General features: G+C 43.3%; 2 protein-coding genes across 2 annotated transcripts in view; one reads left to right on the plus strand and one right to left on the minus strand.

Annotated features, from left to right (window-relative positions):
* Positions 1 to 26,691, plus strand: part of Iqgap2 (IQ motif containing GTPase activating protein 2) — a 276,532-nt gene that overhangs the window by 175,561 nt on the left and 74,280 nt on the right. Inside the window, exons 12-13 of the mRNA XM_052159382.1 lie at positions 4,996 to 5,120; positions 12,383 to 12,546. Coding sequence (XP_052015342.1) covers positions 4,996 to 5,120; positions 12,383 to 12,546 — 289 coding nt within the window. The remainder of the gene's footprint in view (positions 1 to 4,995; positions 5,121 to 12,382; positions 12,547 to 26,691) is intronic.
* F2rl2 (coagulation factor II thrombin receptor like 2) lies at positions 18,466 to 24,369 on the minus strand. The gene is made up of 2 exons (XM_052159383.1): positions 24,142 to 24,369; positions 18,466 to 20,634 (listed from the first exon to the last, which is right to left on the minus strand). Exons 1-2 carry the CDS (start codon positions 24,203 to 24,205, stop codon positions 19,586 to 19,588), a joined length of 1,113 nt encoding a protein of 370 aa, XP_052015343.1. The 5' UTR covers positions 24,206 to 24,369; the 3' UTR covers positions 18,466 to 19,585.

Genomic DNA, 26,691 nt, shown 5'->3' on the forward strand with positions numbered 1-26,691 from the left:
GTGGGTCCCGAACAACTGGAGTGGGGGTTATCCCCAAAGCTGTCCCCTGTACGTGGAATGTGTTCTACTAGCTGAGGTGCCTTGTGTGGCCTCAGTGGGAGAGGAAGCGCCCACCCTCCCAGAGACCTAAAGTGCCAAGGCAGGGAGGGGGGATACCCAGGAGGGCCCACCCACTCAGAGGAGGCGGGGAGAATTGTGGGAGGGGGTGACTAGGAGGGGAACAGTGAGTGTGATGTAAAGTGAATAAGTAAAAAAAATGAAATTTAATTTTTAAAAAACGAAGAAGAAAATACACCTTCCTTCTGGCTTCTTTAGGAAAGTTAGAAGTAGCTATATATACAATGTATCCATTCTCTCCACAAGGAAACTTATAAGATTATGGACCTTAAGTGGGGCCCCAAACTCTCTCCTCTGATTGTTGGGCCAACAAAAGCCCAACGATCTTACAAGAGCCTTGTAAGCACCAAGGGTCATGCCTCAATTTGAGAACTTTTCTTTGGGGTTCCTAGATAAGTGCATTTACTCGTCATGTGTGCCACTGCAGCAGATCCAGAGAGAGTACTAAGGCTGGAATTAAAAGACAAATGAGAGATCTATCTTTTCTTTTTGCTTCTGGGTTCTGAGCACACATACAAAGCACTCAGCCCTGGAATTCAAGATTAGATAGAACAAAGGGAAAGAGATGAGTGACCCCTGAATTGCTGTGACCACCAGGGGGAGCTGTCTACCCAGATCTTGACAGAAAATTTAGCCCGTGATTCTAAACTGGCTGCAATGTTCCAGGTGGATAGCTAAAGCTGTATCAAGCACCTTTGTAAAGGAAACTGAAAGAGAGTTCTTCGACTCTGAGGAAATGCTGTCCCAAAACTTGAGCATGTACAAAATGGCGGTAAAGAAGCAGAGGACAGTGGAGTTGCATTTTTAGTCTTCCTGAAGAAATCCCTCCTCCTGCTCTCCTTGAACAAACCCACCTGCTCTCACACAGCCCCCAGTGGGTATTTCCCAGGCAGTGACTCCTCCCTCCGTTCCTGTCAATCACCAGTCACTCTGGTGGCCAGGCACACTACTCTAACCAGACTCTGAGCCCTGTTGATGCTAGAGTGTGAGGGACAGTAGCTTGCTCCTTGGAGAAGGTTTACATCTTACAGTGACTCTTGGCAAAATAGTTGTCACACATACCAGGCCACCTGCCCTCTCGCTGACAGTGCTTCTCCATCCGCTCTAGCCATCCACTCTGTTCATCAAAATTGCCCCCTACCGATCTACAAATATCACTTGAGGAAATGGACTCACTCCATTTGACAGCCATATTGCCTGCATGAGCCAAGTCCATGATAAAATAAAACTTAAGAACAGGGGTAAGCCTGGCATAGTGGCACACGCCTGAAATTCCAACATTGAGGGCACGGAGGCAGGAAGATGAGTTTAGAATTCTCCTTGACTATATAGCAAGTTTGAGGCTAGCCTGGGCTACATGAGATTCTTTTTCAATGTGAAAAAAATTATAGCCGGGCGGTGGTGGCACACACCTTTAATCCCAGCACTTGGGAGGCAGAGGCAGGTGGATTTCTGAGTTCGAGGCCAGCCTGGTCTACAGAGTGAGTTCCAGGATAGCCAACGGCTACACAGAGAAACCCTGTCTCGAAAAAAACCTATATATATATATATATATATATATATATATATATATATATATATATACACACATGCATATATATGTATATATATGAGTGTGTATACAATATATACAATTACACACACTCTTGCACACATGCATGTGCACACAAACACACGCACATACACAAAACCAACAACAACAGTATAAAGAACAGGCTTATTCAGTGCATAGTCATAGTGGAGCCTCTGGTCCTTGACCAGGTGGCATCATGGTTTGGACTTCTATGGGCACTGTATGCTTCAGCCAGGCTGGCACTAACAGCACTGGACCTGCTGGCCTCTCTGTCTCTATGCTCGCTCCTTTCGGCATCAGGAACTTGGCACCTTCACCAAGCACAGTACCAGCACTTGCCTACTGTAGAGGATGCTTTTGTTCTATCTTTATGCGCCTCACTCCAGCCAGGTCGCCTCTTCTGGGAGCCAGTGACTCGAGAACATGGCCTTGGAGCCAAAATTATCTGCTTGGCCTCCTGTACCCAAATCTTTTTCTTCTTCTTCTGTAAAGACAAAAATAAGCAAAGTAAAGTAGCAGAGCCTCTCTGCACTTGTGCAGAACTGCTTTGAGGACTCAGTAATGAGGCCTGTGCCTGTCCAGGGAAGGGACTTCACCTGTTAATCCTTCCCACTTGCCCTTTGACCCCTGCCAGCCTGTTCTTTGAGGTCACCTCTACTTTCCTGGGCGTTTTTAGGCTCTCCTTTTAGACCTTTTTGAATTTGTGTCTTTTTCCCATTCGGCATGCTTGTGGAGATGGAGGCTACCTCGCCTCCTCCCTAATTTCACTACAGTAGTGCCTTCGTCCTAAAGGGCCTTCACCTGAGGGGCTGTGGAATCCTATGGGCTTCTCCGTACAACTTTTCCAACTTAGGCTCACTGGTACACATTTCTAAAGGCATCGTGGGTGTTGTCTATTCCAACCCTTAAGGATTCCTACAGAGCCATCGCTTGCATTTTTATTAAGTCCCTAAGAGGCCCAGGGAGGCTTCATACATTCTTAAAGAATGGCTGACCAGTACAGATCGCCATTGGTCCATGCTGGTAGTGTCTTCTCTGCTACTCGTTAGATGTTGGTAACATAACTTCTTTGTGACTTTGTAAGGCAAAATCATTGGCCAGTCTCGGCCCTGCTTTGGGTTGGTCTTTAATGGTATCCATCATCATTTATCATCACTGCTTCCTGTTTTGAAGAACATTTTTTTAAGTTACATTGTATAAAAGACACCTCAGTGTCACCAGGAAGCTTAAAGAACTTTGGGGAGTTTTGTTACCTGCAGGGAGACAGACTTAGGCTCATTGGAGTATTCTTTTTAACTTCCTCTGCTAACAGGCGTCAAGGGCTACAGTCAAAAGCCACAGGTGAATCATGTACCTGAAAGATTGCTTTTTATTTCCCTAGTAACAAAAGATGAAACAGTACAAATTCCTGAGTTTCTTTACATTTGGCCAACTGGTTCACATTGACTGTATAATTTTCAATGGTAAAACTGACTCTTAAAAACATTGGGCGTTTCATGGTAATAGATGGTAAAAATTTCCCTGGATTTAAAATAAAAACTAATCAGAAATGGACAGGTAATAGATGAATTTAGATTATTCTAGCTCGACTCCTGCATTTTGATGCTGAGAAATCATGTCACAGATATCTGAGTTGTCCATCAAGGTCTTTGGACGTGTATATTCATGGCGTTTGATCTTTAAGTGGGCTTGTTGGGTGTGATATGCTGCTAATCTCAGCTACTCAGGCAGTCTGGGCAGGAGTAGTAAAGTCACAGGCTACCTGGGCCTGCATACCAAGTTTGAAGCTAGCAAGGCAACGTGAGACCCTGTCTAAACATTAAAAGAGGTCTTGGGGTATAACTCAGTGGCTGAATTCTTGCTAGGATACTCAAGGATTTGGGTTCAATTCCAGAATTTTGAAGGGAAGAGAAAAGGAAAGCCATTTCGTGTAGTTGAGGATTTCATTTTGCTTGGATTAGATATGTGATCAGGTTGTGAGGAGCTTTGATTACAGTAAATGTTTCATAAACATTTTTTAAAAAGTACTTTAAATTAAAAAATCACTAGCAGTGGGGTATTTGCTGCTCTAGGGGCCGTGGGACCTGAGGCAGACTAGAGTGTCATGCTATAGCCAACTTTATTGAGAGCATCAGACAGTTTATACTCTTCGGGTTAAGAGAGGTCGCCTGAGTAAAGGTCTTGTGATTGCAAGTGTATACAATTACAAGGACAATCTGCATGTGTCAAAACATGTTTTCCCATGGTGGGATATAAACAAATAACAATATCCAGTTGTAATTAATAATCTAAAGTAAACTCACTCTTATCTACCTTACCTGGAAGGAACAATTTTGGTTATTTGAAGAAACTGAGGTCACAAGACTGTTGTCTTGGTTTCTTAAGAGTTTTCTCACAAACACTCAGAATTCTCCTCACGTGACTTCATTCTTGGTCTGTGCTGGACAGTGGAGCTGGAAAGATGCTTAGCCTTACGACTGCATACTGTTGTCACAGAGGGCCCAGTTCAGTTCTCAGCACCCACATTAAGCAGCTCATAACTGCCTATCACTCTGATACCAGGGCAGTCCAGTGCCCATGGCCTCCCTTGACACTGGCATGTGCACACAGAGACCCATGCACAAAGATAATTTTAAGATAAAATAAAACTTGATTAAAAAAATCTATGCTATAAAAGTCAATCTAACATTCTGATATGTCAGAGCTGTGCAAGATAATTTTACGCGCTTGTCTACTCTTTGTCTAACCTCAGAACATTGTTATTGAACAATGGGGGTCATAACCTGTGTCCTAAGTCAGGCCTGACAACCTGCCCTCAATAAGTCAATTAAAAGATCCAAATTAAAAGTGGAGAACAGAAAAGAAGACTTATTCACCGTGACCACAAAGAGATTCGAAAATCCCCCACATCCATCTAGGGGTCTTGAAGTGAAATCAAAGTTTAGAGAGCCAAGTAAATGCACATGTAAGCAGTTTCAGGAAAGGTGTGGCTCCACCCACCAGTGACGCAGCACTGGCTGGCTTGAGTCTCATCCTGTAAGTAGTCTGACAAGTTGTTAGTCTCTTTCCAAGAGATACGTTCTCCTTCTGCCTGGTACACTTTCCTTCTCCCAGAATGAATTCTCTTTCCTTTGGGCTCCATCATTTGAACATTCTAATAGACTGAGACACAAAGTATTTCTTTAGAAAGATCTTCACTTCTGCCAGGCTGATTGCAACATCTCCACTTGGCCCCTGGGTAAAACTTGAGAGGCAGGACAGGAGGAGGAGAAGTCTGACCTGAGGCATTACTGTTTCTCTTCCAGTTATGCAGACGAACTACTCTCTGTTAAGCAAGAAGCATTATCCCAAGGGCAAGATACCTTAAGCTGGAATGAAATTCAGAATTGTATTGATATGATTAATGACCAGATTCAAGAAGAAAATGACCGTAAGTATGGAACATTTTTCTTCTGTAAAGAACTTGGAGAAGAGTGTGTGTGGGCATCGTATTCTCTAGACGAGAGATCTAAGAGTTTGCTCATGGGAGCATCCAGTTAACTCTCAATTATTATAATAGTTTTGTGCAAAGCATATACCAAAATACATGAAAGATAGAAAACTAAATTAATCGAATTCCTACATTTTTTAACCTAAAAAGCACCTCCATAGTTACATTTTAAAGAAGACTTCATCTTTATATTTTGCCTTTCGTTTGCACATTTTCTGAACTTTGACATACTTTTCAACCCTAAGAATGAAAATTTGGAATATATCTGACCATATGGTCAAATATCATGATAATTTGTTGTTTCTAAGATGATGGACAGGAGCCTGTAGCCTGACGTCAGCTTGCTTCCTTCTTCTCTGCCTGTGGCTTACACACAAGCTGGGTCTTCTGCAGCATGAATGAACGGGTTCAGACCTCAGGTTGTCTTTTCCAACATAAAAGCAAGCCAAGCGTGTTGACTTGTTAGAACCAATCAAGTCACTGACCTCCGTTCTAGCACATGAAGGCTTCCTTCCCTCCTTCCTTCTTCTGTCACCCACCTTTACCCTCTTCCTTCCTTCATTTCTTTTTTATTTTTATTTTTTTTATGATCAAGATCCCACTATATTGTCCAAGCTGGCTTCAGATTCAAGGCCCTCCCGCCTCCCTTCCCCAGGCCTGCGCCCATGCATGACTCAGCTTCAACTAGTTTTTAATTAGATGTTATGGAATGTATTTATAGGCAATGCAATAATTATCACACATCAATACCACTCTGACTTGGTGACCCCAGTGTACTTTAGTACATTTGTAGGTTCATTTCTCTATATCTCAGTATTCAGGGAAACATCTAAATAAGTCATTTGTGTTTAAAATGTAAATACCATTTCCAGTCTCCTACAGTCTGTCTCAAATCTAGTTGTTTACAAGTCAGGGTAGTGATGGCTTTTAGTGCCTGAACAGCTTTGTCTTCCTCTAGCTTGCAGATGGACCCAGCACTTCTCCCGCTAGCCTTAAACTCTTGTTCTGCTGAGCTTTTCTGGGGTGTGAGAACTGGTCCCCTAATGCTGCATCCAACTCTGGAATAGTAGACTCGTACGTGATTCTTCCAATCAGCTAATCGTGGCTGTTTCCTGGGGGCACCTTGCCAAGTTTGCATTTTGGCATTGCAAGGGATTTTTTCCCCCTTGAACTCCATCCCACTGAAAATGTGCATTGCTTTCATGGTGTGCGGTGGATGTGAATTTACTGGACATTGTCATGATTCTGCTCTTCCCGTGTCCTGTGTACATCTAAGCTTCTTTTGGGACAGCTTGGCTCTCTGTATTTCCTGTCCTTGAGCTGTGTAAAAACTTTGCAATTAGGCACCTTGAGTAGCTTGTCTAATGTGTTGGCTTGGGAGCTTGGAGCTCCTGCCAGATGCTACTCCAGAGGGAAGCAGTGATTTAAGCAGATGTTCAGCATCCTGGGGCGGAAGGTGGTGGGAGTCACTGCTCTGTGTGTGCATGGATATCTGTGAGTATGTGTTTTACCACAGAAAGTGGTCCCTGGCCCTCTGTCCTGTCGCCCTGTTTTTGGACTCCCACATCTACACCCTGAGGTTCCTGCCACTCTGGGGTGGAACCTAGTGCCCCCACTGAGTAGGATTTCTTTTGGAAGGCAAAGCACATTTTTAGGTTCCATCTGTGTTTTCTAACTTCTCTGGGTCTGTTTTGGGGATGTACTGCCTACCCAGGGGTAAGTTTGTTCTCTGTCCACGGAGACACTTGTCATCCTTATCCTTCACAATGACTGAGGGGAGGCGCGCCCTTCTCAGCCTCTGCTTTGCTGGGACCGAACCAAGTCTTTGAATGCCTTGAAGAGACAATGGCCTTTTGCAAGCAGAAATGATTTGTAACTAAAGTCTTTTGACTGTTACAGCCATTCCTACAGTCCATCAGCATCTTGTCATGAAGGGCATGTGCTTGTCACAGGGGGTGGGGGAGTGGGGGGGAGGGTATTTCAAATACTGTCCCCTTCCTAACACTTGGGAAATTTAATATACAGTATTTAACTTACATGTACTTTGTTTTTTTTTCTTTTTCCTGATGTCATAATGAGGTATTTAAAAATATCTTAATTTTAAAAGTCAACATATAAAATAATAGCCTTCTGTCTTAGGGTTTCTATTCCCGCACAAAACATCATGACCAGGAAGCAAGTTGGGGAGGAAAGTGTTTATTCAGCTTACACTTCCACATTGCTGTTCATCACCAAAGGAAGTCAGGACTGGAACTCAAGCAGGTCAGGAAGCAGGAGCTGATGCAGAGGCCATGGAGGGATATTGCTTACTGGCTTGCTTCCCCTGGCTTGCTCAGCTTTCTTACAGAACCCAGGACTACCAGCCCAGAGATGGCACCACCCACAGTAGGCCCTCCCCGCTTGATCACTGATTGAGAAAATGCATTACAGCGGGATCTCATGGGGTCATTTCCTCAAGGGAGGCTCCTTTCTCTGTGACAACTCCAGCCTGTGTCAAGTTGACACACAAACCAGCCAGTACACCTTCCTCCTGTCATTAGTCAAACCTTTTTGTTGCTTCTCCTCTCTGCCCTCCTCCGTGCCCCGCCCTTTTGCATTCGTCTAGCACTTCCCTATCTTCATCACCTGTTTTTGTTTAGAATATCTGAAGTATTGTGTTTAATATCATAGGTTAAAGGGATATCTTACAAAGCTAAATTTTAAGTTTTGGTTTGCATACTAAGAAATGGATTTCACTATGACATTTTCATTGATGTGCTTCGCTCTTATTGATGCCCATGGCACACACACACACACACACACACACACACAGCTAGTCCCTCTCCTGCTCCCCTGGTCTCCTGCTCTGTTTCCATGACATGGGTATTCTCTTAACCTACAGACCTATTTGTTCTCCACTCTCATAGTTGCTTTCTTGTTCTTTTTCATGCCTTGTGATAACTAAGTGAGAGTCACACAATACAGTAATTAAGCCAGCTGAAAGAGCTGAGAATTTTCACGGGAATTGTGAAAGGAAAGGGTCCTGGCCTGCTGGCCAAAGTTCCACTCCCATGTCTGACTCGAGGCCCACCCTGGGCCTGCAGCTGAGACGTGCTAAAGGGAAGGTAGATCCGATAACAAGCTGCTAAATGTGTTTCCGGACCATGATGTTCCACTGACGTCTTCCTGAAAACCTCATGTTTCACGACAAAACCACAGAAGGATAGTGTTTTACCCATATAGCCTCAACAAGAAAGTTTTCATATTTGAGATGGTTGCTTTTAAAATTTGGCAAAGTGTCATTCCTTATAGATTATTACTTCATGCTTTCCAAGAATGCCTGCTGTCACGGGAGTGGAACGTCACAGCACCATGTTTATATTAAAAGAAGGAGGTCATGGGCCAAGGTCCAGCCATCTTTATTCATGTGAAATTTACCTTGTACATGTATAAACAGAGTGAGGCAGGTGTGCCCAAGGGGCTTCTGGGTAGGCTCCTCAGCTCCTGTGACATCATTTACTATGACCTCAGCAGCTTGTGTCATTAGATACACTCTCAAGAACTTAAGCAGGTGGTTTCCATCCAGTCAGCTGGAATGCAAGCCTTTCCAGGTGACCAGCCCTGGGGGTGTGTGAACTCTCCTTTCTCCCACTTGGTGCCGCTAAGATCATGTTTGGATGGGGTGTTTGAAGGTATTTAGAACAGCCTGACCACAAGGGTATCCAGTGAATGATCCGATGTCTCCTGAATAAGTAGGAGGGGTTGTGAACGGTAGACATTTCCACGGCTCACCTCATATTTGAAACTCATTTAATTTGAATGTTAAAGAAATAGAGTTGATTTTATGAACTTCAAACACACTTAAGTCTTGTAACCTGGAATGGTCTCTTAAGAGTTTTTGATAACTCTTTTCCCTCAGAACTAAGTCTCTTCATTCCTAGAGCAGTGTAAGGCCAACCATTAGAAAACTGTTTGCCTCATTTGAATGCCAAAATAGAGGTATGTTTTTTAAAACATGGAGGTGTTTGGGTTTTTATGGCTTATATTTGTTAAGGGTCTTGGGATCATTTTTCATGAAAAATAATACACGCAGTGAGAACGTTTGGCCATTACAGCGTGTTTCCTGACTTCCTGCTCCTTGGCGTTTAGTTTCTCTACCTGGTCATGTTCACTGACACGGGAGGAGGAAGTCACCCCTACCCTGTTAGTGTGCATGTATTAGTACATGTATGTGCACGTATCTATCCAGTGCTGTGTCTCTCTTACTGGGAGCTGGATTTTTTTTTCCCATAATATGATAGTGACGAGAAGAGGCCTTCTTCAAACAGATCCATTTTTTCTCCAAGCTGCATAAAGTTTTCAGACTGCATTGCACAGCTTCTCTTTTTATTCTAAGCCCTTATACAGTCTGTGTTCTGAGATATCTCGATATATTAGATGTTAACTACAGGTCTGCCTCCCCCCTTCACCCCCCCCAGGGTTCAAGGCTAATAATGCCTACTATTAGGTAAATAATGTAAGAAATACATGATCTATATTTGAGCCTTAAAGCTGTCCTACAAATATGCCCTTATCTCTATGGAGCCTGGCTGTTTCCCAGCCCTAATGTGACTATTTAAAATAATTACAGCTAAGAAAACTTATATTGCTGGGCAGTGGTGGCACACGCCTTTAGTCCTAGCACTTGGGAGGCAGTGGCAGGTGGGATTCTGAGTTCGAGGCCAGCCTGGTCTACAGAGTGTGTTCTTCACTTGTGATAGCCTCGTGCTAATTGCTCTGTAGTCACACGTGGCTAATGGATGCCATGTTGCACAACTCCAAAAGTGAACACATCCATCTCTACCCACAATTCCACTGAACAGTTTCGAGTTGTGTGATCATCCATTCAATTTTTCTTACTATTATAGAAAAGGGCTTGATTTTTAGCTGTTTGTTTTAAGACCCTTTAGCAGCCAGAGAAGTAAAATAAGTACAAAGAGTAGAATGCATGTCCAAAACTCTCTGGCTTTGCATTTTCATTTCTGAACATGTGCATTAGATTTATCTGGGTCTTATCCATCGCTCCCCTCGCCTACTGTCTTGGGCTATTGTCTAAATTATAATCATACTAAAATAGGTCCCTTCTTGCTGTTCATATGTAAAAGTATGCCTCTTCTAAAAACACACATTTGTTAAAATATAAATATATAGCCATAATATTTGCCTTTTAGAGGTGAGGCTGGAGAGATGGCTCAGTAGACTGGCTCCTGCCCTGGATAAGTCCCCGCTGGATTCCCAGCACCTCACCCACAAGGCAGCTCACGGCCCTCTTTAACTCCCAGTCCAGGTTCTCCAGTGTTGACTTCTGGCCTTCAGAGGCACCAGGCACACATGTGGTACACAGACATATATGCAGGCAAAACACCCACATGCATACTTTTTTTAAAAGTGCATGTGGCCTCTTTTGTCTGGCTTTCTTTTTTAACTTAGTATGTTTTCAGGACTCATTCACAGTGTATTGGTGTATTTTTATAATCCTTTCTAGATCAAAAAATATTCTAGTGTATAGAAATACATTTGTTTGTCCATTCATTATTTGCTATAAATTTGGGTTTCTGGTTTTTAGCCATTATAGATAATGCTGCAATAAACCTTCAAGATTCTGTGTGGAACTGGGTTTTCAATTGGGTGTTTATAGGCAGAGTGGCTAGATACGTGGGGATTTTATGTTCAGGATTTTGAGGGCCTGCCGAATTGTCCTCCAATGTGTATACTCCATTTCCCATCCTCACCGAGAGTGTGTACCGGTTCCTTTTTCTCTCTAGCATCGCCAACACTTACGGATGAGCCTCTTTTGTTACTGCCATCCTAGTGGTTACAGAAGGCCATCATCAGGCTGTGACTCGGCTTGCGTCTTCCTAATTACTAATATACTGAGCATATATGTGTCCTATACTGACTGAATCTGTGTATCGGCACTAAATAAATGTGCAGTTAAATCCTGTACCCATTTTAAATTGATGTTACCATTCTTTAATTGTTGAATTATAGGAGCTCTTTATAAATACAGCACACTAGTCATGTTGGATATAAATAACTGTAGTTTGCTCTGGTCTTTAAACTGCCCTTTCATTTTCTTTGATAGAGAACTTTCAAGCACAGAAGGTCTGATTTTGACAAAATCCCATATGCTTTGTTCTTTCTTTTTTGTGCTTTTGATACCATAGTTTAAAAAGTAATTACTCAGCCTGATGTCCCTAAGATATAGCCCTATGTTTTCTTCTAAGAGTTTTCTAACTTTTAGTTTGGGTCTTTATGTTTAGGCCTGGGTTCTATTTTAAATTCACTTATATACATCATTTAATATATAGGTCCAAGTATGTTCACACACAGTGGGTATATGATTGACCCAGCACCAGTTTCTCTATAGCGACAGTCTTTAGAGACGATTTCTGCCCATTCAATTGTTTTGGCACCCTTGTCAGAAAAAAGCAGTTGAGCAAAGCAGAAGGACTGTTTCTGGGTTCCTGGTTCGGTTTTGCACGTCTGTGTGGCTTTCCTCACACCAGCGCTCTGCAGAATTAGTCGCTGTAGCTTTGTAATGGGTTTTGAAATGGGGAAAGTCCACCAGCATTTTCCTCTTTCAGGACTGCATTGGTGGTTTGCACTCCTTGTGTTTTATGTGCATCCTGGGGTTGGGTTATCACATTCTGTTTTGTGAAAGGCTCCAGGGTTTTTGTTTTGTTTTGTTTTGTTTTATAGGAGTTTCCCTGGAACTGTATGTCAATTTATCAATTTATCAATTTATCAATTTGAAGAGTATTTCTCTTTTTTTCTTTTTCTTTCTTTAATTCTGTTTCACAATACAGCCCTACCACAACCTCTCCTCCCAGTTCCCCACAGCCCCCTGGAGGAGTAGCTCTACCTTTACAACATTGTCTTAAATCTACAGCCATGAGATGCCTTCCCCTGTGTTTTGGTTGCCACTGAACTGTTTCCTAGTTCTCAGATTATGTGTGCCATGCTTCTGAAATTGCTCCTAAATGTGCATTACTTTCCTACTGACATGGATCTGGTATTGGAATATATTGCACATCATTCATGTATAGCCAAGCAATTGATTCTCTGCATTCACCTCTTACCTCCAGCTGCACCACCTCACCTTCAGCTCTTTGTAGCCTGTAACGTGAGGGGAAGAGTGGGTATTGTGCTATGACTCAGAACACTTGCTCTTCTCTCTGCAGGAATGGTAGTTATCAGATACATTAATGAAGCCATCGATGAAGGGAACCCTCTGAAGACTTTAGACACCTTGCTGCTGCCCACCGCTAATATCAGAGACGTGGACCCAGACTGCGCTCAGCACTACCAGGAGGTTTTGTTCTATACAAAATCCCAGAAACTCAGGGTAGGTTTTAGTTATATTTTTTGAGTTAAGTTTGGAAAAGGGAAGACTTTTGATCCATTTTTCATAAATTTCATGAGTTTCTTATATCAATGAATGAAAATGAAACAAGGTTGCTTTCCTGGTATCAAACAGAAAAAAATCCAGATCCAAAGGGGATTGCTGCTTCTCCTCTACTGAAAACTCGGTTGTAGGTGAATTCTTATCCAGAGTACAGTTCCTTGGGCATTTCCTGTATATATCTTCTGTTCCCATGCAGTGTCCAGCATCTGGTGAGGGCAGGTGGAACAGGTTGCAGAGGGCACATGATGCTATTTGAAAGTTCTCTGTCTTTATGGTCAAGATGGTCATGAACTCACTGAGATCAGGAACTTTCTTACGGAGTGGAGGGAGAGCAGGAGGGGATGAGGGTTGAGATACTATCCTCCAGAATCTTAAGAGAAGTTGCCATGGAGATAGAACAGGAGCCACGCCCAAAGGAGAAGGAAGAGGTGGTTGAGCAGATGGGTGAGGGGGTCAGCATGGTACAGGCAATGCTCTGCTCTAGACATGGGAGGGGACTCACCTGGAGTCCTCTTGAAGAGCAGAGATGTTATTTATGTCTGGACTTAAACTGAGAGGGGGTCTCAGGAAGACTTACTGCTCTTAGTTAGACAATGGACTGAGTGTTGAGGCTTGTAGGACCTAGCACTCAAGAATGGAAGTGATGTCACCTGCTACAGTGGCCATCGTTGTCCTCCACATGCTCAGGTACAAACCAGGCTGGAAGGAACAGTAGCTCCCTGGATACACTCCTCCTCTGGTGCAGGGGAGGCACGGTGGTTAGAGCACAGGTTGGAGATGTGCACTGAGCATCTCCTGTTTGCAGGCCTGGCGGCTCTCGCTAAGCTTCTCTCATTTAATTCCCATAATAGCTCTGGAATCATTTCGCCGTCATCACGAGTTCTGAGATAATGAACTAGGAGTTAAATAACTGTGTCTGTGGCAGACAGCGAAATAACAGCATTGAGAGAGAAAGTTGCTTGCTTAGGAGACAGGCAGGCACCACTCAGATCCTGGCTCTGTGGCCTCAGCTGCCACATCTCCATATGCTTATTTTCACACGTGTAAAATGAGAATAATACCTTCCCTGAAATAGTACAATGACAGTTAAGCCGGAATATTGAAATATATAAATAAATGTGCTTATATATCTCAACATATGAATGGCATTATAAATATAGGTATGTGTGGGTTTTTAAGAGATTTATTTTTAATTATGTGGATATGAGTACATGAATGCAGTTGTACTTGGAGATCAGAGGTGTTGGATCCTTCTGGAACTAGAGCAGCAAGGTGCTGCCTGGTGTGTATGCTGGGAACACAACTCTTGTCCTGGAAGACAACACTTATAACTGCTGCACTGCTGCGCCATCTCTCCAGCACTGTGTTCTGATTCTTGTGTGTGTGTGTGTGTGTGTGTGTGTGTGTGTGTGTGTGTGTGTGTATAGCTATAGCATATACTGTGGATACCAACACCAAAACAGACAGCAAAATTATAGCTAACATGACTCAGGCCTCCTGTGGCTGCTTCCCCAACCCTCTTCTGAAAGGTGATTGGTTCTGGGACCATGACTGTGTCCACCTAGCTGAGAAACATATATAATGGTGTGTTAAGACAAGTGGAAAGGGATGTCCCAAACAGCAGGAGAAAAGACAAAAAAAAAAAAAAAAAAAAAAAAAGATTGTTTTCCCTTGGGAATGCTGGAATACAGCAAACAAGTATACTAACCATTGGGAAAATCCCCAGTCCAGCAAATGACCTAAATGTTTTTTTAAACTAATATACTTTAGCATACATAAAAATGGGATATACATCCTTGGGAGGGTGAGACATGCTCTTAAATGTTTGAAATATTCCTAAAGAAGAAACTTCTGGAAAGTGGATTTCAAGGGGCGGGGTATATGGGAGATGTTGTTGAACCTGTTTTTGCATTGATTAGATGTTTAAAATTTCCAAACAACGCAGGTAGGGTTTCCATTGGTAAAAGTAAACTTTTCGTTACACTACTAAGTGGCCTGGTTGGAAGTCCAGAGACCTGTGACCCAAAGCAGGGCGTTCTGTCCGCACTGGCAGCCGGCTTGCTTTTCTGTTTTCTGCTGTGCTTTCCCAGGGACTGCTCCTTACACAGGTCTGGCTCAGCTAAGCTTGGGCCAATAGTGGATGCTGCTTTATCTGAAAGAATGGGGTTGGGGCTCAGGGCAATACAATAAACGGGAAGGTAAACACTCTGTCTTACAGTTCTAGTACCATGACAAAACACTATGACCAAGGCAACTTAAAAGGAAATGGTTAATTTGGGACTCATAGTTCCATGACCGCTGTGGTGGGGAGCACGGCAGCAGGCAGGGACGGCGCTGAGGCAGTAGCTGGGAGCTTATATCGGGTCCACCACTTGCTTGCTTCTGCCATAGGTGGGCTCGGTTCAGGTCTTGCCTATGAGACTCTAGTGAAGCTACCATGTGTCTATACATTCATTGTCACATGTAGAAAGTAAAAATGTCATTTTTACTTTTATAGCTAAGCATATTAGCTCATGCCTTTTAATTCTCAGCACTCGGGACAAAGGCGGGTGGATCTCTGTGGGTTTGAGGTCAGGCTGGTCTATAGAATGAGTTCCAGGACAGCCAGAACTACATAAAAAGATTGGGTCTTAAATAAATAAACAAATTTTGAAAAGAATACTTAGTGTATAGTATTACAATAAGGATCACATAAGAATATGTATTATAGGGACCAGAAAAGGGGAAATCATTTGAAATGTAAATAAAAAATATATCGAATAAAATAAAAATGCATCGGAAAAAAAAGACCCAGAAGCATAAAAAAAAAGAATATGTATTATATAATTGTATTATATATGAATATAACTATGTAATATATAATTGTGGTTTGTATTTTAATATATTAATGGCATGATGACTACATATGTGTGTGTAATCATGTATTGTGTGTGCATAACTATAGCATTTAGCATGAAGCCTAACACAAAGCAAACACAGGTGGCCCCAATAGCAACAGGTTGGTAATTGATGAGGGTGGTAATGCCTGTGTCAGAGACGCTTAGGCCCTTAAGAAGCACGGGGTATCCCCTGCCCACCCCTCTGGGTCCCTCTCTTTGAGCCTGTGCCAACTGCACAAAGCCAAAGCTTTTTCTGGTAGGTGATGTGGGTCTCCTCCAGAATGTTCTGCTGTCAGGCTCTAGGTCTGGGCGGAGCCCACAGGATCCTTCTGACAACAGGGAAGGTTTCTATTGAGAACCCACGTCTTGGCAGCAGTTTGTTTGGAAGGCAGTCTGTATACAGAAGCAGCGCTGTTATTGCTGCCGTGTTAGCGCACTGAACACGACATGAGGGCTCTCAGTGAAAGCTTAGGAAAGAAAAGCCTTTAGCCCGGGCATCAGGGACAAGAGTTGTATTGACCATTGCTGTCAAATCCACGCTCTGCAAGTCGGAGGAGGATGCCACGAGTGGTTAAATTGCTGTTCTTAAGCAGTTTGGTTTAGAAGTTTATTCTTTGTTGAACTGGGGATCAAACTTAGGGCCATACACCCACTAGACACATGCCTTTCTACTAAGCTGTATCCCCAGCCACAATCCTTTCATTTTTTTTCTCAGCCTGATATTTTTAACTGAAAAAGAAAAAAGAAAAAATAAATCTGATTCTGTTTTTCAGCAGAGTCATTGTGGTATTTTATGCCTTTTTTCCCCCTTAATCTCTGCTAGCTTCCTAGAACAGTCCAGTCTACATCCTTGGTGGCATTTCTATGTATTGCCTTCCCACAGCCTAGCCTTGGGAAATAATAGGAATAAAAACATATTGCTGGCATTACAGTGTCAAGTAAAGATTATTCTAAAGTAGACGACCGTTAATGGGTCCAGTAGACCGCATCCTGGAATGGATGCTAGGGTTCGTCAGAGGGTGGGGGAGGGGCTGGCGAGGGTGCTGGGTACTATGTATCCAGCACATCCCAACATCAAGCAAAGAACGTGGTGGCACGCACTGAACAGAACACACTTTCTTCTCTGCCCACTGGAGAAAGGACATCAAGAGTGATTTAGAAACTGTGGCTTTATTTCACATGTGAATTAAACCCCATTAAAGTTTGGGTTTGTTTTTAGATGGTTACACCAAAGAAATAAGTTGTTTGTTTGTTATTTTTATTTATTTATTTTTTGTTGGTTGGTTGGTTGGTTGGTTTGGATTTGTTTGTTTTCGTCTGTTTTTGGGACAGGCTCACTCTCTAAAGCTCTGGTTGTCCTGGAATTCACAGTATAGACCAAGCTGGCATGCATGTCTCTGTTTCTCAAGCGCTGTTTCTTAAATGCCTGTGCTACTGGATTTATGTGTGCCTTGAACTAGTATATATTGCTGTATTTCTGCCGCAGATAAACTGCTACAATTAATGACTTAGCTTTCAAGATGAGTTCCTTTTACAGAAATTTTTAGACTCTTAAAACTTGCTTTAGATTGATCTTAATTACTTGTCTTAAGGGTTATCTGACTTTTAATTTATTACATTTGTGTATTTTATTAGTATGCGAGTGAGTGAGTCTTCGGGTAGAGATAGGGTCCACCTTGCAGGTATCACTTCTCTTCTTCCAGAGCATGGATTGGAGAGACATACTGATCAGGTTGTCACACTCGGTCACAAGTATTACCCACTGAGCTATCCTGTCAACCCTTACTTTTCCTTATCTTGTATTCTTGTGAAGTCTTTTTAATTAATGCTTTTGTACAAGTATCCATTGTTTAATGTGCGTACCCTCTCCCCCCTCCCAGCTGCTACCTTTGTCCTCCTTAGACATTCCAGTGCACAAGCACATGATTCTGTTTCTTTGTATAAAATTGAAATGCCACAAAGGGTGAAAAAAATGCAGTATGTTTGTGAGATGACCTAATTTACTTAACACGATGATCTCCAGATGCGCTCATTTTCCCCCACAAATGGCATGACTCCTCCTCCTCCTCTAAGACTAACTAGCTTTGCTGAAAAGGGAAGCTTTCAAGAGTGCCTGCCTTCCCTGAACCTCTGCTCCTGGGATCCTGCCAGCTTCTTATTTAGCCAGGGAAAATGGTGTTGCGGGAAACACTGGATGAGCAAGTGTCTCTGTGAGGTATAGACATGGAGGCCTTCTGGTAAATATGTGTGCAACTTTTATGTCCAAGTTTGATGAAACATGAAAATACACACACACACACACATACACACACACACACACCAGTGTATACTTAAAATGTGCTTTTGTTGTTTTGTTGATGATGATCTGTTAGATCTGTGTGTCTACTTACTTACAATTTTGTCTCAGCAATGCTGTGTTCACAGAGGTTCCCTCAACCTCATCTGTATTTGCTTAATATTACATCTCCCATTGGCTCCCTCAACTAAGAAATAGTTTACCTACAGGAATAATCTGGAGGTTTATAATTCAGTACAATCTCCCATTAAAACAAGCAGGGATGGAAATACTTGCTAAATGGCCTTGCAAGTGTATTGCTATTTAAGTCTCCTGCCTCTCCTTTTTAAATAAGCCCAGTCATAAATTCCATCATACAGGGCATGCTGCCCTGTCAGTCGGAACTGAAGAGACCTCCATGTTGTTCAGATGCCTTGGGATTTTATTCCTACATTCAGCCACATGCTATGCAAAGAGTGCAGCTGACCCCACACATCATGGCCTTGGAATGACCACAAGAACCTCAAAGGAGCGGGGACAGATACGCCCTTCTCCATCACACCTCCCAGGTGGTTTCCGGGACCCCCACAGACACTAAACTCCACAGATTCCAAATCCCTGTTGCAGTGGCTGCAACCTCTGCATCATCCCCTGTGTACTTCACATCACGTCTAGATGACTTAGAAACTCTTAAGACAGTGTGAATGCTGTGCAGAGGGTATTGTTTATTATTATTTATTTTCAGTATTATTTAGGGAATAATGAAAAGAAAAAACTCTGTTCGTGTTCAGCTGACACAATTTTTTCAAATGTTTTGATCTGTGGTTGGTTGAATCTATAGGTGTGAAACTTGCAGGTACAGAAAGCTGACCACATAGAGAACTTAATGGCTTATGGAAGTAATATTTATATGCAAATGAGCTTAGCAGGCTTGTTTGTATAGAAGTGTCATAATTCCAAGAACGTGCTTTAGAAATCCAGATGAAGGAAATGACGCTTCTAGTTTGAGAATAAGGGAAGGATGAGCCTTTAATGACTTGAAAAGCTGACCGATTACAGCAAAGGTGCTAGAAGGGGTTTCACTGGGGCGGCAGGCATGGGAAGGGAAGACAGCTGGTGGGAAGGGGTGTGTATGGCAGGCACAGCTCCACCGTGAAAGCCATCCAAGAGTTGCTCATTTCAGGAGCAGTGCAGGGTCAAGGGAAGTGTGTGAGTGATGTGCTTAGAAAGATCGTCAAGGAAGGTTATCCCAGTCTGTGGCAATGAGGCTCGGCTGCCAGTGAGGACAGCCATAGGACAGAGGTGAAATGGAGACAGGATCCTGGTGCGAGATACAACAAAGACAGGAGACCTGCTTGAGGAAAAAGGAGAACCACGGTGGTGATGACCTCCCAGGCCACCGATGCCACTCACAGGAGGGAGTTTATAGCCTGGAGAATCAGGAAGGCAACTAGAAATGAGCCCATTGCCATAGGAATACTGATAATGTTGCTTAAAATTAAGACACTCTCAAAATACAAAGTATTTTTTTAATCCTCATAATTTTATGTTTGATGTGTGAAGCACTATTTCATAGGAGCTTAAAAATGGAGCTGTTGCCAGACCTGGTTGACCCCAGCGCTTGGGAGACAGAAGCAGGCAGATCTCTCTGAGTTCAAGGCCAGCCAGGACTACACAGTGAGACCCTGTCTCAAAAACATAAAATTCAATTAAATTGAAATCTAAAAATTAAAAACTGAGCTGTTGGTGCCATGCACGAATCAGCCCCAAGCGGAACATAAAAGATCACTTTGTTTGTTGTCTACGATGATCTCGCCGTTGCTGACTAAGAAGTAAGCTGATCTACGATTTTTGACATGACAAAATACAGGAATGGATCTAGGCAGCTATTCAGGCTCCCCAGGCACAGCGCTATGAGATACATAAAGTACAAGCTGTCGGTGTGGCTGTAGTAGTAGTTGGCGTGGTGGATTATGAGTATGATGTTGGTGGGGGCGAAGCAGATTGTGAAAATCACAAGGATGAGGAGAACCGCCTTGATGTACCTCAGCCATTTACGGTCCTGTGAGTTAAGTTTGCGGATGAGAGTCGTGTAACAGAAGACAGTGATCCCAAACGGAATGAGGAACCCAAAGAATGCTAGGGAGACGAAGTAGTAGAATTGGAAGGGCGATGGGGGCTCGCACGGGTCATGGACGTCGTGGCAGGTGCTGATGTCTGGGTGGACGAGATGGTTCTCCTGCTTCAGGATGGCAAACGGCAGCATATATAAGAAAACCATGACCCACACCACGCCACACATGAGCAAAGAGAAGTTGCGTTTAGGAAACTTCCGGTATGTGAAAGGATGGACCGTGGCCAAGTAGCGGTTGACACCCATGCAGGTGAGGATCAGGATAGCACAGTACATGTTGCCGTAGAAAACGACTGTGGTGATCCGGCACATGACCTCGCCAAATACCCAGTTGTTCCCATTGAGATGATAGGCGATCTTAAACGGCAGTGTGACACAGAAGAGGAGATCTGCGACAGCCAGGTTGGTGTGAAAGATGACCAGACAGATGGATTTGGTCCTTGAGGAGAGTTTCCACAGGGTCACGATGTTCGCTGGTACGCCAACCGCAAACACCAGGATGTAGATGGCAGGTATCACTTTGGTACTAAAGGAACTTTTCAGGTACCCCATGGTAGCATTATTCACGTAGGGGGTTGAAATACTTTCTTTAGGGCACTCTGCTTTTATAGTCGTGGTGGCTCCTGTCCAGCCCTCTATGTCAGAAAGTGGGAATTCTTCAAAGGCATTTTGGGGACCGCCATTAAAACTCTTAATAGTTAAGGTTGGCTTTGCTGAGTTGTCTGAAACATTTTTTGTGCCTGTAATTGAAAGGAAATATTAGCATGTGATTTGTTACTGAGACCCACTTGTGGTTTGGATAAAAAATGAAATGTTTGATGCTATGTGATTTCTATAATTATAGAACTTGGGGGGTCATATTTTAAAAATCAGTATAGATGATGCGTGTGAGTATATATACCATGTATCATATGCTCCAGTACTGTGCTTCTCTATAGAAACAACTAGGTGACACAGGTCTCTGCATGTCAGGAGTTTATAATAGCCCTAGATCAGTGGCCCTTTGGCAGACCTCTATCTCTAAAAATATTATGATTCATAACAGTAGCAAAATTACAGTTATGAAGTAGCAACGAAAATAATGGTATGGTTGCGGGGGTCACCACAACACGAGGAATTGAATTAAAGGATCACAGCCCTCAGGAAGGTTGAGAACCATTGTGCCAGATGAAGGAAAGGCACACACTGGGACACTGTAGGAAAATGTTTCATTGCCTGTCTGCTGCGTGTGGGAAAGGGCAGCCCGTTGATTCTGAGAAATGCTGGCTACATGCGTCCGCAGCAGTGCTGTGAGAGTTCTAAACTTCATCTACAAGAAACACTTAGACCAGGGCAGAAGGCGCATGCTCATGCACTGTAGTGTGCTAAGTTGGTGCATCTAAGAGATGAATTTGAGAAAGTAGGTCACACAATTAACTCCCAAAGGACTTTTCAACTGTCCTTGAAAGCCACGATTTTTTCATACATTCTGGCACATAAACGCCACGCCCTTCCCCCCCCCCCCCCCCCCCCGCCTGCCACCCACCACATGTTGGTAATTAAACTGCCCCCTTCTCCCTGTACACAGAATTTACAGAGAGATAGCCACTATAGTAGCTAGAATAACATTCCACTCAACCCAAGATTCCACCTGCCAGCTCCTGGAACCCATGATATGGTATCCCATGGGGAAAAGGTGTTATTTAGTTAGGAATCAGGAGATGGGAGCAGAATCCTAGATTGACCATGTGGTCAAAATGCAATGACAAGATGTGGCATTCCCCAAAAGCCAAGAGCAAATGTGAAGTATGACTTTCTCAGTCTTCACAGAGGCTGTAGTTTAACAGGGGGTGTGGAGAGAGAACTTACTGAGAGATAAGGGAAGAAGAAATGCAAAGATGGGCTTTAGGAGAAATGCCAGGTTTTGAGACAAAGAGAAAAATCAGAAGATGAAATCACTATGATAACCTGAGACATTCAAATAATTTTGTTTTGTTGGTTTTTGAAAGAGGGTTTCTCTGTGTAACTGCCCTGGCTGTACTAGAGCTCACACTATAGATCAGGCTGGCCTTGAACTCACAGAGATCCACCTGCCTCTGCCTCCCGAGTGCTAGGATTAAAGGCAACCACCACCACTACCTAGCAAAATGAATTTTGTTTTTGTTTTTGTTTTTTCAAGACAGGGTTTCTCTGTGTAGCCCTGGCAGTCCTGGATTTCACTCCATAGACCAGGCTGGCCTCGAACCCAGAAATCTGCCTGCCTCTGCCTCCCAAGTGCTGGGATTAAAGGCGTGCGCCACTACCGCCTGACTGCAAAGTGAATTTTCTAAACAAAAGAAACACATCTGCTAGGTGCTGTAGATACTTGGCACGATTCAGTTAGTTCCCGTTTCTCAGTTCTGCAAATGGTGGTGGAAGCTTCGTACATTCCCCCTTGGACAGCTAGTGCCCTCCCACTGAGGTCTGGACACAAAACTCCTGCGTCCCCCATTTGATGATGTTCAGTGAACTATCCTATTGTGGAGCCATGCTCTCTTCCTGATTTAATCTGGCTCCTGCTCCCAGACTTTGGAGTTTGCACAGGCTGAATTCAATGTGTCAGGCAGAATCAGTGTTTTCTGAACAACTGGTAAATGAAGGTGACCCTGTGTCATTCAGAAAAGACTACTTTGGAAGGTAGCATTCCGTGTGGCTGTGTTTAGATGTGAACATTACTGGACTGTCCTGTTACAGTTGAGCTTAGCCACTGAAATCCTTGTGCACATGCACATTTGGGTAAAGCCAAGTCTGATATCACTCAGAACGCCTATAAAGGAAGCTGGGCAGAACCGTGTAGACAAATTTCTTCCCTCCAAGGTCTGATGAGAAAGCTGATGAAACCAAGCATTGGTCAGCCCTCAGGAGAGCCCTGTGTCTACGAACATGCTGAAAGGAGACTGTCGCCATAATGTTTCAGATCTGGCACCTCCTGGAGCTTCTAGTAGTTAAAAACTGCCTTTCCTTAAGAAGAGCACTCCTTGCTAAATTTTATTTATAAAGAAGACAAGCAACTGACTAGGATTTTCTTGGTTTCTATTTGGTTCAGAGTTTCTGAAATGCTCCCCGCCTGGGAGAAGGCTTTAGAGAGTCCAAAGAGAATGACCCTCAGCCTCCCATCTCCTCAATGCAGACTGCGAATCCTCCTTGGCCCCGCCTCTCCCTCAGTCCCCACTTCACACTTCTCCCAGGCAGGCCGAGCAGCAGGAAGGAACTCTCTCTCATAACTCATTTCCTTGCAACCATGGCTCAGCTTTTTGACTTATCCTCTCCGAGAAACCATAGACCTAGCCAAACCCTGCTTGTCCAGCCCCTGCCATGGGTCCCCTTCAGCAGGGAGCTCAATTTAGGGATCCTTCCTTTTGCAGAGGGCTGCCTTTTGTTTAAGTTGGTTTCTTCCCATCTCCCCCTCCTAAATGATTGCCCTCTGGCCTGACAGTGAGAGTCCTGCATACAGTCCTGTCTCAAAGTAGTTCTTTCCAGAATAATGAGGAAGTTACAAGCGACCACAGTAAGAGACATGTGCAAAGTGAAATAATTATATTTGGGAAAGCTTATTTCTAAAATTATACAGAACCAAATTATACATAAACACATCATATACATATATGTTTATATAAACATATTTGCACACAAACATGTGTGTGTGTGTGTGTGTGTGTGTGTGTGTGTGTGTGTGTGTGTGTGTGTGTGTGTGAAGGATAGAGAAAACTCCCTGGTTCTGAAAGATTAAGCAAAGAAGGTATTTTACCTTGAAAACACTTAACATCCCTGATTAATATCACTGACTGCTGAAACCAAATTACTTTTCCTGGCAGTATTTTCCCCCCACCGGTGCCACAACAGAAATTATAAGATTTAGAAATTCGAAAAGATTTTTTAATGCCTTGAAAAAATGCAATCTTTTCTACATCTGAACATTCTACACATACAAACACTTCTCAGTCCAAAAAAAAATGTTTTTTGACTTAATCATAAAGTCTTAACTCTGTCACAAATGTAGAGACACGACTAGTAGAGAATGCTTGGTCTTTGACAAGGTTTGATATGGGAACAAACTTGAGATGCTTCCACAATATAGTACACCAGGTTAAACAGCCAGATCAAACTGTGCCTTTGGGTTCACAGTTTCTAGGAGTTAACAAGAAAATTAGAACATTTGACTCCAACAGCAGAAACCATCCACTCACCCCTCCCTCACCCACATGCTAGTCCATGAGAAGGGGACTTACCAGCTCGACAAACAGTGGCCGGCAGAAACAGCAGCATAGCCACAACGAAGATAAGGACTCTCATCTTCACGTCCTGAGACCTGGTGGTGAGCCGTTATTAAGCGTACAAAGTCACAGGGTAGATTCCCCTCGGCTCCATGTGTGAGCAGCTAGTGGAGTCTGAGAACTTGGCCAGCCTGTACTATGTGGGCAGGGACTTGTCCTGCTGCTACAGAGAAAGGATGTGGCCACTTGACGTTTGTGCCTCTGTGCATGACTCAGGCTGAGCCTCTCTGGAGCGAGTTGCCATATCCCTTTAACTCTTCCTCATCCCCTTCCATTATTTCATTTAGAACCAGTGCTATATTTCTCCCCAGGGGCTTGAAATAATGGCAGAGGCTGCAGAGTCCCTTACAAAACAAAGCTGGGAACAGATGCTGGGCAGCAATTAGCTTTGAGTTGGTTCCACAGCTCTGTTCTTTTCCCCATTTCAAAAACCTAGCTCCAGACTTATACCTTCTGTCTAACACAAGAATGGGCAGACATTACACTCCTGTGTCTGTGCCTCACTCAGCCATGGTCAGAAAAGCCTCCTCTTACAGTAAATGGGAACAAACACAGAGATCCGTAATGTGCAGAATAAGAGGCTTTGGAGCACTCAGTCCTACCTGGAATGGCTTCATCAGACCCTTCCCCTCAAGACTCCAGGATCTATGCAGAAGAGAAGGCAGAAACATTGTTAGGAGCCAAAGGGGTGGATAAGTCCAAGGAAACAGTGTCTTCCAGATGAAACAGGACTGGTGCACATACGAACTCACAGAGAAGGCTGCACACACAGGGCCTGTACAGGTTCAAGTCAACGAGGGTCCCAGAGCTGAGAAGGGGAAGAGGGCCAGGGCTTGCCCCACTAACCCAGAAAGTTCTGCAATTGATACCCACTGGCAAAGGAAAGAGTGGTTTCCTCCAGTGGAATCTCCCTAGATGTATTAGCCATGTGTCAGGGCAGGCCCTATGCCCAGGAATGGTTGGCTAACACAAAGGGAATTCAGTGGGATTTTTGTAGACATTTCATCTCATATTGCTTTGTTTGGGCTTTTTGTTTTTTCTGTCTTATTGGTCTTTTTATTTATATATTTGGGTTTTCATTTTGTTGTGCTTTTGTGGGCTTTAGCATGTGCCTTTCTTATTTTTGTTTTTTTTTATATTATTTGGTTAAATATGGATAAAGGGTATGGCATTAGGGAGGCAGGAAGGATCTGGAAGTTGAAGAGAGGGGAAAGTGATCAAAATATGAAATTTCTATTTCAAAAATAAAAATGAAATTGTGCTTTATTTTAAATTTTAGTTCCTAAACTAAATTAATAACTGAGTTATCATGAAAAGCAAATACAACCCCTTCCTCCATCTTTTATTTTGTTCTTTGAGACAGAGTTTCATATAGTCTGGCTTGCCTTGAACTCAAGATGTAGTTAAACCCCTGGGCCTTTTCCTGCCTCTGGGTTACTGGGATCTGTGGAGCTGGAGACTGAACCCAGAGCTTCACACATGTTAGGCAAGGACTCTACCAGTGGGGTTGCAACCTCAGTCCTAGCAAACATTTAAAAAGTTCAAATTGTATCAGAGCTATTATTAGATTGTTTCTAAATTCCAACCTAGTGTGACAGTGCATATTTATGTCTCCAGCACTTGACATACAGGACTGTAATGAGTTGAAAGCCGGCCTTGGCCATGTCATGAGTTCTAGCCCAGCCTCAGAACATGGTGAGATTCTGTCTCAAAGGGAAAAAGAAGAAGAAAATTCTCTATCTTCCATTGTCCTGACAGCCCTTAGTGCTTGGCAGGAACTTAATTTTGTTGTTTCAGGGAAGAAGGTTCATTTGCCATGGATCAATGTGTCCTATGATAACTTGTAGGGTTAGATAACAGGTTAGACTCAAACCAAAAAACACTATTTGAGTTGAACTAAATTAAAATCATAATAAAATACTGAAGATCAAGAACTTGTTTTATTCCATGAACTTTTTTTTTTCTGGTTTGTTTTGTTCTGCTTTGAGACCAGGTTTCTTTGTGACCTGGCTGTCCTGGAACTCTATCTATAGACCAGGCTGGCCTTGAACTCACAAAGATCCACCTACCTCTGCCTCTTGAGTGTTCTAGGATTAAAGGTGTGCACCACCACAGCCATATATAAATCATATATATATATAATCTTAGCTATCATAAAGTACAGTTCATTAGTGTTATGTGTTAGGTTTCTTACCTGGGACAATTGGCTGAGGTGCCTATTTAACAGATCCACGTGGACACTGACCACCATGTTCTCCCAGCGTCCCTCAACCAGCCCCTACCTGTTACAGGTCCCCCTGCCTCACATACCCTGCCCTCTACCCTAAACTTCCCCAGTCCAGGGGGCTGAGCAACTCATCCCTAAAAGAATCCAGCTATTTAGGTTACCTACTCTCTTTGTACCTTTAGGCCTCCTGGCTGCCTCACCTGGTTCCCCTCCCCTCTCCCCACCCTACCCTTCTCCTTACATGGCACAGCTCAGTATGGTCATATATACTCTGGCCT

Source organism: Apodemus sylvaticus, chromosome 16 (genome assembly GCF_947179515.1).
Source record: "Apodemus sylvaticus chromosome 16, mApoSyl1.1, whole genome shotgun sequence".
NCBI lineage: Eukaryota > Metazoa > Chordata > Mammalia > Rodentia > Muridae > Apodemus > Apodemus sylvaticus.

Coding starts and splice junctions, on each gene's coding strand:
- F2rl2 (XM_052159383.1), bottom strand. CDS start 24,205: ATGAGAGTCCTTATCTTCGTTGTGGCTATGCTGCTGTTTCTGCCGGCC. Junction 20,635..24,141: donor GGCCACTGTTTGTCGAGCTG/GTAAGTCCCCTT, acceptor TTTCAATTACAG/GCACAAAAAATGTTTCAGAC.